This window comes from Haematobia irritans, chromosome 5 (assembly GCF_050003625.1).
Source record: "Haematobia irritans isolate KBUSLIRL chromosome 5, ASM5000362v1, whole genome shotgun sequence".
NCBI classification, from domain to species: Eukaryota; Metazoa; Arthropoda; class Insecta; order Diptera; family Muscidae; genus Haematobia; species Haematobia irritans.
The window spans coordinates 131,927,772-131,938,669 of NC_134401.1; the positions used below are offsets into that span (position 1 = coordinate 131,927,772).

Genomic DNA, 10,898 nt, shown 5'->3' on the forward strand with positions numbered 1-10,898 from the left:
CCTCCGATGGAGTTGCCACAAGAACGTCTAAGGAAAATTTTAAGACTTTTTATTGACGAAGAAAAATGAAAGCCATGAAATGAAAGTTCATGAAATCGTCACAACTCGTGGGCGAACTCGTGCACATTCCGTTTTGATTTTTTGCGAACGTTTCCGTTTCATTTTTTACCGTCCGTTCAAGATTTTGGAGCGTAATTTCAATTTCGATTTCAATAAAACCCATATAGATATATATATTAAATCAATTTATTTGTCTTTAATTTAAAATTTATACCCTATTTATAGTATTCTCCTGAATCCAGTCCAGATACAAGGATACTTGAGTATAGACATTGGGATATGCCTTCATAGCACATGGTAAATAGGCCCAAGATGCAATACCCACAAGAAGAGCTAATTCATCATGTCCACGATTTATAACCAAAGGTCCTCCAAGATCTTCCTTGCAGAATGATTGACGTGCCAATTGATCTGTACACACCATACGTTCGTCCAAAATTAAATCCTTGGGTAATAATTCCTGGCATACTTGCCAATCGAGAATTGAGGTAGGTAATTTTTTAACTTCATTTGAAATTGTTGATGGATAACCAATGGTATTTTGTCCATAGCCAAAGAATTGCACTTCTCCAGAAGGAATTTCACCAGATTTTGGTAAGGCGGCTGGTCTCACATATTCAGTCCATACAAATGGTTCACTCACATGCAACAATGCCAAATCGTAATGGGGTTGACCCTTAACGTGGTTTTCATGAATTATACCATAGTCCACAATAGGTCTTTGCCAACGATTAGAGTTGAGCGTGGTAGTGAAATATGATCCTGCAACGGCCCACATACCTTGAGGATTTTCAGCACAACTGGCCGCTGTTAAAACCCATTCGTGAGCGATAATAACACCTCCACATACCAGAGTCCCATTGAGTTTATCGTAGAGGGTCACCATAAAGTAAACTTCATCCTCAATGGCATATTTTCCTTTGACAATACCGTGGACCTGGCCTAGGCCTAGGATGGCTGTGACAATAGCGAATAATGACACTTTCATGTTGAATATCAATCGAAGAACTGAATTGATTTCTTTTTGACTAATCGAATGTTATATGGAACGGTTAAGAAATCGCAACTGATATAAAAGTAAATAACTTTTTGGACTATCAAAAATACTATTTTAAAGATTGAAGATAACAAGCGTTCTCGATTAGACAACTGGAAGACAAAAAGAAAAGAGAAAGCTTTAAGGTACCGCAGAAACGACCCTATGATACCCTATACTTATCTGTTTATATAAAATCCGAGTTATGTTCTTTTTTATTTGTTTGCTTGTTTGTACGTTGCGGGAAAGCTCGGAAACCGCTGAGCCGATATACTTTAAGAGAACGTGAGGTGAAAATAGGATACCTCATTTTTGACATCTGAAAATTGGACTAAAGTTGTCCGATTTGCTTGTAAAGTTCAGTTAAGGGCATGTGCAGCGTCTAGACAAAGATGCGCTACTTTATTTTTCGATACTTGGTGGGGGCAAAGAATTTACCCTTTACCCGTCTTTTTCTAAAGTACAGTGATATTTTTTTGTCAAAATTTTGTTTCTATAGAAAATCTTGTCAAAATTTTATTTCTAGAGAAAATTTTGTTAAAATGTTATTTCTATACATACTTTTGTCAAACGTTTATTTTATAGAAAATTTTGTCAACATTTTATTTCTATAGAAAAGTTTGTCAAAATTTTATTTCTTTAGAAAATTTTGTCAAAATCGTATTTCTAGAGAAAATTTTGTCAAAATTGTATTTCTATAGAAAATTTTGTCAAAATTTTATTTCTATAGAAAATTTTGTCAAAATTGTATTTCTATAGAAAATTTTGTCAAAATTTTATTTCTATAGAAAATTATGTCAAAATTGTATTTCTAGAGAAAATTTTGTCAAAATTTTATTTCTATAGAAAATTTTGTCAAAATTTTATTTCTAGAGAAAATTTTTTCAAAATTTAATTTCTGTACAAAATTTTGTCAAAATTTTATTTATATAGAAAATGTTGTCAAAAATTTTTTCTATAGAATTTTTATTTTTCAAAATTTTATTTCTATAGAAATTTTTTTTTAAATTTTATTTCTATAGAAAATTATGTCAAAATTGTATTTCTATAGAAAATTTTGTCAAAATTTTATTTCTATAGAAAATTTTGCCAAAATTTTATTTCTAGAGAAAAATTTGTCAAAATTTAATTTCTGTAGAAAATTTATTCAAAATTTTATTTCTATAGAAAATTTATTCAAAATTTTATTTCTAGAGAAAATTTTGTCAAAATTTTATTCCTATAGAAAATTTTGTCAAAATTTTATTTCTATAGAAAATTTTGTCAAAATTTTATAACAAAAAAAATTTTTGTCAAAATTTTATTTCTATAGAAAATTTTGTCAAAATTTTATTTCTAAAGAAAATTTTGTCAAAATTGTATTTCTATAGAAAATTTTGTCAAAATTGTATTTCTATAGAAAATTTTGTCAAAATTTTATTTCTATAGAAAATTTTGTCAAAATTGTATTTCTATAGAAAATTTTGTCAACATTTTATTTCTATAGAAAATTTATTCAAAATTTTATGTGTAGAGAAAATTTTGTCAAAATCTTATTTCTATAGAAAATTTTGTCAAAATTTTATTTCTATAGAAAATTTTGTCAAAATTTTATTTCTATAGAAAATTTTGTCAAAATTGTATTTCTATAGAAAATTTTGTCAAAATTTTATTTCTAGAGAAAATTTTGTCAAAATTTTATTTCTAGAGAAAATTTTGTCAAAATCTTATTTCTATAGAAAATTTTGTAAAAATTTTATTTCTATAGAAAATTTTGTAAAAATTTTATTTCTATAGAAAATTTTGTCAAAATTTTATTTCTATAGAAAATTTTGTCAATTTTTTTTTTGTCTATAGAAAATTTATTCAAAATTTTATTTCTAGAGAAAATTTTGTCAAAATTTTATTTCTATAGAAAATTTATTCAAAATTTTATTTCTATAGAAAATTTTGTCAAAATTTTATTTCTATAGAAAATTTTGTCAAAATTTTATTTCTAGAAAAAATTTTCAAAATTTTATTTCTAGAGAAAATTTTGTCAAAAATTTTTTTCTAGAGAAAATTTTGTCAAAATTTTAGTTCTATAGAAAATTTATTCAAAATTTTATTTCTAGAGAAAATTTTGTCAAAATCTTATTTCTATAGAAAATTTTGTCAAAATCTTATTTCTATAGAAAATTTTGTAAAAATTTTATTTCTATAGAAAATTTTCTCAAAATCTTATTTCTAAATATTTTATTTGTCAAAATTTTATTTCTATAGAAAATTTAGTTAAAATGTTATCTCTATAGAAAATGTTGCCAAAATTTTATTTCTATAGAAAATTTTGTCAAAATTTTATTTCTATAGATTTTTTTTATTTCTATAGAAAGAAGAACGTCTAACAAATATTTTAAAACTATTCATTGACGAAGAAAAATTAAAGCCGTTCATGAAATCGTGACAGCTCGTGGACGAAACCGTGATTTTTTTCTCGGACGTTTCCGTTTCATTTTGTTAACGTCCGTTCACGATTTTGAAACGTAATTTTTTTCTATTAGTGTAAGACAATGTACAAATCACCCAAAAAATTTCGATCTCAATAAAACACATACAGATATATATATGAAATCAATTTATTTGTGTTTAATTTAAAATCTATACCCTATTTGCAGTATTCTCTTGAATCCAGTCCAGATACAAGGAGACCTGAGTATATACATTAGGATATTGCTTCATACCACATGGTAAATAGGCCCAAGATGCAATACCCACAAGAAGAGCTAATTCATCATATCCACGATTTATAACCAAAGGCCCACCAATATCTTCTTTGCAGATCGATTGACGTGCCAGCTGATCTGTACACAACATACGTTCGTCCAATAACAAATCATTGGGTAATAATTGCTTGCATATATTCCAATCGAGGACCGTAGTAGATAAACTACGAATTCCGACTGCCATTGATGTTGTGGGATAACCAATGGTTACTTGGCCATATCCAAAGGTATGCACTTCTCCAGAAGGAATTTCACCAGATTGAGGTAAAACGGCTGGTCTCACATATTCAGTCCATACAAATGGTTCACTCACATGCAACAATGCCAAATCGTAATGGGGTTGACCCTTAACGTAGTTTTCATGAATTATACCATAGTCCACAGTAGGTCTTTGCCAACGATCAGAGCTGAGCGTGGAAGTGAAATATGATCCTGCAACGGCCCACATTCCTTGAGGATTTTCAGCACAACTGGCCGCTGTTAAAACCCATTCGTTAGCGATAATAACACCTCCACATACCAGACTGCCATTGAGTTTATCATAGAGGGCTACCATAAAGTAAACTTCACCCTCAATGGCATATTTTCCTTTGATAATACCGTGGACTTGGCCCAGACTTAGGAGGGCTATGACAATAGCGAATAACGACACTCTCATTTTGAATATCAATCTAAGAACTGAATTAACTTATCTTTAACTAATCGAATTTTATATGAAACAGTTAAGGAAATGCCACTGCTATAAAAGTAAATAACTTTTTGGACTATCAAATATATTAAAGATTGAAGATAACAAGCGTTCTCGATTAGAAAACTGGAAGACAAAAAGAAAAGAGAAAGCTTTAAGGTGTCGCAGAAACAACCCCATGATACCCTATACTTATCTGTTTATATAAAATCCGAGTTATGCTCTTTTTTATTTGTTTGGTTGTTTGTACGTTGCGGGAAAGCTCGGAAACCGCTGAGCTGATAGGAAAATAGGATACCTTATTTTTCACATCCGAAAATTGGACTAAAGTTATCCGATTTGCTTGTAAATTTCAGTTAAGGTCATGTGCAGCGTCTAGACAAAGATGCGGTACTTTATGTTTCGATAGTTGGTGGGGGAGGAGAATGTCCCCTTTACCCGACTTTTTCTAAAGTGCAGCGAAAAATTTTATTCAAAATTTATTTCTATAGAAAATTTTGTCAACATTTTATTTCTATAGGAAACGTTGTTAAAATTTTATTTATGAAAAATTTTATCAAAATAGAAAATTTTCTGAAAATTTTATTTCTATAGAAAATTTTGTCGAAATTCTATTTCTATAGAAAATTTTGTCAAAATTCTATTTCTATAGAAAATTTTGTCAAAATTATTTCTGTAGAAAATTTTGTCTAAATTTTATTTCTATAGAACATTTTGTCAAAATTTTATTTCTATAGAAACATTTTATCAAAATAGAAAATTTTCTGAAAATTTTATTTCTATAGAAAATTTTCTCAAAATTTTATTTCTGTAGAAAATTTTGTCAAAATTTTATTACTATAGAAAATTGTGTCACAATTATTTCTGTAGAAAATTTTGTCAACATTTTATTTCTATAGAAAATTTTGTCAACATTTTATTTCTATAGAACAGAGCTTCTCAACCCACTTTGCTGCGCGCCTCCCAAAAAATGTATCAATTTCGTTGCGCCCCCAACTAAAAACAATTTTTTTACCCGAACAAACAGAAATAAATATTAACAAAAGCTGAAAATATGATTAACAATAATTAATTAAATAACTAAAAATAAAAATGTTAATGAATATTAATATAAAAGAGTTTATCAATTAATGGGAAATTTGGCAATTGTTCCTTTCATTAGCTAGATTTTTAATATTTGATACTATTACTGATAAAGTACGCCTCAAATCAGTTTCAACATGACAGATATTTCGACATTATGTCTAAAAGTGACGAAAACTGTTTCAAAAATTTTAAAATGTGTGAATACAAAAGTGGATACTGGTTCTGATATTTTAGCAAGAAATTTAGCCGTTGCAAATAAAGTGAACGACTAATAATGGGAAACCTACAACAAATTATAGAATTGTATGTAACTTCTATTCTTTTTTCACTGTGATTATAAATGGACATTTCGAAATGTACGAATGGTATGCTGTATATTAAAGTATATTATTGATATTTTGTTGAACTTAACAATTTGTGTTGTTTTAACAAATTTAATGATGTAAAACCTGCTCAAGCAAACATGACGCTGCGTCCCCCATTTGGGAAGCGCTGCTATAGAAAGATTTGTCAAAATGTTATTTCTAAAGAAAATTTTGTCCAAATGTTATTTCTATATAAACTTCTGTCAAAATTTTATTTCTATAGAAAATTTTCTGAAAATTGCATTTCTATAGTAAATTTTGTCAACATTTTATTTCTATAGAATCTTTTGTCAAAATTTTATTTCTATAAGAAAATTTCTGAAAATTGTGTTTCTATATAAAATTTTGTCAAGATTTTATTTCTATAGAATCTTTTGTCAAGATTTTATTTCCATAGAAAATTTAGTCAAGATTTTATTTCCATAGAAAATTTAGTCAAAATTTTATTTCTATAGAAAATTTTATCAAAATTTTATTTCTATAAGAAATTTTCTGAAAATTGTGTTTCTATATAAAATTTTGTCAAGATTTTATTTCTATACAAACTTTTTATAAAAATTTTATTTCTATACAAACTTTTGTCAAAATTTTATTTCTATAGAAAATTTTATTTCTATAGAAAATTTTATTTCTATAGAAAATTTTCTCAAAATTTTATTTCTGTAGAAAATTTTGTCAAAATTTTATTTCTATAGAAAATTGTGTCAAAATTATTTCTGTAGAAACTTTTGTCAAAATTTTATTTCTCTAGAAAATTTTGTCAAAATTTTATTTCTATAGAAAATTTTGGCAACATTTTATATCTATAGAAAATTTGTCAAAATTTTATTTCTATAAGAAATTTTCTGAAAATTGTGCTTCTATATAAAATTTTGTCAAGATTTTATTTCTATAGAATCTTTTGTTAAAATTTTATTTCTATAGAAAATTTAGTCAAAATTTTATTTCTATAGAAAATTTTGTCAAAATTTTATTTCTATAGAAAATTTTGTCAAAATTTTATTTCTATAAGAAATTTTCTGAAAATTGTGTTTCTATATAGAATTTTGTCAAGATTTTATTTCTATACAAACTTTTTATAAAAATTTTATTTCTATACAAACTTTTGTCAAAATTTTATTTCTATAGACAATTTTGTCAAAATTTTATTTCTATAAGAAATTTTCTGAAAATTGTGTTTCTATATAAAATTTTGTCAAGATTTTATTCCCAGCAAAAAAAAAGCGTCGCCAAAAAAGGAATGAAAATGTTCTTTTTGGATCCGGAAGTGGTGCAAAATTGACGCAGAAGCGATGAATTTAACATGGACTTGTCATAGGACGGAAGTCCTCCATCTCAACAGCCGTTGCACTAAATTTGCATTACTTCTTGAGGTGTGATCCGAATTCAATGTTTTGGATGTAAATTAAAAATTTTTGTGATATTTTGGCAATTAAAATTTTTTTTATAATTTTTTATAATTTTTAATGGATTTTAACGCTTGTCGGAAACGTTTGACCTCAATATTTTCAAAAAATCACAATTTTTTCAGATTGGATTTAGGATGTTTTTCAACAAAATTTAAATGATTTGTACCACTTTATGAATTCTTACTCTGTTTTTAACCTATTTGAAACAAAAAAAGTTAAAATTACCCATAAAAAGTATGAAAAAACCAAGATATAAACAAGTATATACGGCCGTAAGTTCGGCCAGGCCGAATCTTATGTACTCTCCACTATGGATTGCGTAGAAACTTCTACGAAAGACTGTCATCCACAAATTTCAATTCACATGGTTGTTAAATATCTATTTGAAACAAAAATTTTAACATTACCCATTAAAAGTATGAACAAACCAAGTTATAAAAAATCGAAAATACCTATTTGAAACAAAAATTTTAAAATTACCCATTAAAAGTATGAACAAACCAAGTTATAAAAAATCGAATTAAAATAACTTTCTGGGTAGTTAAAATAAAGAACATTTTAAAGTTGTGCCTTTGGAAGAACTTCCAACTTTTTTTTGCTGGGTTTCTATGAAATCCCCAGCAAAAAAGCGTCGCCAAAAAAGTAATGAAAATGTTTTTTTTTTTTGATTCGGGAGTGGTGCAAAATTGGCGCAGAAGCGATGAATTTAACATGGGTCCACAATTTCAACAGCAGTTGCACTGAATTTGCATCACTTCTTAAGGTGTGATCCCAATTCAATGTTTTGTATGTGTATTAAGAAATTTTGTGATATTTTGCAAATAATTAATGTTACAATTTTTTTTATGATTTTTAATGCATCATATCGCTTGTCTGGAACGTTTAACACCAAATATTTTCAAAAATTTGCAAATTTTTCTAGAAATGATTTAGCATTTTTTTCGGCAAAATTTAAATAATTTGTACCATTTTATTATTTTTTACTCGGTTTTTAACCTATTTGAAACAACAAAATTTAAATTTTGCATTAAAAGTATGACAAAAAGCGAGTTATAAAAATGAACTTCCTGTGCAGTTAAAATAAAGAACATCTTTGGGAGGACATTTTTGGAAGTGCTTTTAAAGTTGTGCCTTTAGAAGAACTTCCAATTTTTTGCTGGGTCTTTTGTCAACATTTTATTTCTATAGAAAATTTTGTCAAAATCTTATTTCTATAGAAAATTTTGTCAACATTTTATTTCTATAGAAAATTTTTTAAAAATTTTAATTCTATAGAAAATTTTGTCAAAATTGTACTCTGTAAAAAAATTGATCGAAATTTTATTTCTATAGAAAATTTTGTCAAAATTTTATTTCTATAAGAAATTTTCTGAAAATGTGTTTCTATATAAAATTTTGTCAAGATTTTATTTCTATAGAATCTTTTGTCAAGATTTTATTTCTATAGAAAATTTTGTCAAAATCTTGTCAAAATTTTATTCCCATAGAAAATTTTGTCAAAATTTTACTTCTATAGAAAATTTTGTCAAAATTTTATTTCTATAGAAAATTTTGCAAAATGTTATTCCTATAGAAAATTTTGTCATAATTTTACTTCTATAGAAAATGTTGTCAAAATTTTATTTCTATAGAAAATTTTGCAAAATTTTATTCCTATAGAAAATTTTGTCATAATTTTACTTCTATAGAAAATTTTGTCAAAATTTTATTTCTATAGAAAATTTTGTGAAAATTTTATTTCAATAGAAAATTTTGTCAATATTTTACTTCTATAGCAAGTTTGGTTAACAGTTTTCTTCTATAGAAAATTTTGTCAAAATTTTATTTCTATAGAATAATTTGGCAAAAACTCATTTCTATAGAAAATTTTGTCATAATTTTATTTCCATAGAAGATTTTGTCAAAATTTTGTCTCTATAGAAAATGTTGTCAAAATTTTATTTCTATAGAAAATTTTGTCAAAATTATTTCTTTAGAAAATGTCATCAAAATTTTATTTCTATAGAAAATTTCGTCAAAAATTTATTTCTATAGAAAATTTCATCAAAATTTTATTTCTATAGAAAATTTCGTTAACATTTTATTTCTATAGAAAATTTTGTGAAAATTTTATTTCTATAGAAAATTTTGTCAAAATTTTATTTCTATAGAAAATTTTGTCAAAATTTTATTTCTATAAAAAATCTTGTCAACATTTTATTTCTATAGAAAATTTTGTGAAAATTTTATTTCTGTAGAAAATTTTGTCAAAATCTTATTTCTATAGAAAATTCGTCAAAATTTTATGTCTATAGAAAATTTTGCAAAATGTTATTCCTATAGAAAATTTCGTCAAAATGTTATTTCTCGTCAAAATGTTATTTCTATTTCGTCAAAATTTTATTTCTATAACAAATTTTATGAAAATTTTATTTCTATAGAAAATTTTATCAAAATTTTATTTCTACGCAAAATTTTGTCAAATTTTTATTTCTATAGAAAATTTTATCAAAATTGTATTGCTATAGAAAATTTTGTCAAAATTTTATTTCCATAGAAAATTTTGTCAAAATTTTATTTCTATAGAAAATTTTGTCAAAATTTTATTTCTATAAAAAATCTTGTCAACATTTTATTTCTATAGAAAATTTTGTGAAAATTTTATTTCTATAGAAAATTTTGTCAAAATCTTATTTCTATAGAAAATTTCGTCAAAATTTTATGTCTATAGAAAATTTTGCAAAATGTTATTCCTATAGAAAATTTCGTCAAAATGTTATTTCTATAGAAAATTTCGTAAAAATTTTATTTCTATAGAAAATTTCGTCAAAGTTTTATTTCTATAACAAATTTTGTCAAAATTTTATTTCTATAACAAATTTTATGAAAATTTTATTTCTATAGAAAATTTTGTGAAAATTTTATGTCTATAGAAAATTTCGTCAAAATTTTATTTCTATAGAAAATTTCGTCAAAATTTTATTTCTATAGAAAATTTTGTCAAAATTTTATTTCTATAACAAATTTTATGAAAATTTTATTTCTATAGAAAATTTTGTCAAAATTTATTTCTATAGAAAATTTTGTCAAAATTTTATTTCTATAGAAAATTTCGTCAAAATTTCATTTCTATAGAAAATTTCGTTAAAATTTTATTTCTATAGAAAATTTTATTTCTATAGAAAATTTTGTCAAAATTTTATTTCTATAGAAAGTTTTGTCAAAATTTTATTTCTATAGAAAATTTTGTCAAAATTTTATTTCTATAGAAAATTTCGTCAAAATTTTCTCAAATTTTTATTTCTATAGAAAATTTCGTCAAAATTTTATTTCTATAGAATATTTTGTCAAAATTTTATTTCTATAGAAATTTTTTTTAAAAATTTTAATTCTATAGAAAATTTTTTAATGATTTTAATTCTATACAAAATTTTGTCTAAATTTTATTTCTATAGGAAATTTTGTCAAAATTTTACTTCTGTAGAAAATTTGATCAAAATTTTATTTCTATAGAAAATTTTGTCAAAATTTTAT

General features: G+C 24.8%; 2 protein-coding genes across 2 annotated transcripts; both read right to left on the minus strand.

Moving 5' to 3' along the window:
• Positions 1-230: 230 nt before the first annotated feature.
• LOC142240511 (trypsin-1-like) lies at positions 231-1,060 on the minus strand. Its single transcript, XM_075312206.1, has one exon. It carries the CDS (start codon positions 1,046-1,048, stop codon positions 269-271), a length of 780 nt encoding a protein of 259 aa, XP_075168321.1. The 5' UTR covers positions 1,049-1,060; the 3' UTR covers positions 231-268.
• A 2,652-nt stretch (positions 1,061-3,712) lies between these two features.
• LOC142240057 (thrombin-like enzyme bilineobin) lies at positions 3,713-4,495 on the minus strand. Its single transcript, XM_075311777.1, has one exon. It carries the CDS (start codon positions 4,493-4,495, stop codon positions 3,713-3,715), a length of 783 nt encoding a protein of 260 aa, XP_075167892.1.
• Between the last annotated feature and the right edge of the window lie 6,403 nt (positions 4,496-10,898).

What these genes read in the sequence shown, in the direction of transcription:
- LOC142240511 (XM_075312206.1), bottom strand. Translation starts at nt 1,048, where the DNA reads ATGAAAGTGTCATTATTCGCTATTGTCACAGCCATCCTAGGCCTAGGC.
- LOC142240057 (XM_075311777.1), bottom strand. Translation starts at nt 4,495, where the DNA reads ATGAGAGTGTCGTTATTCGCTATTGTCATAGCCCTCCTAAGTCTGGGC.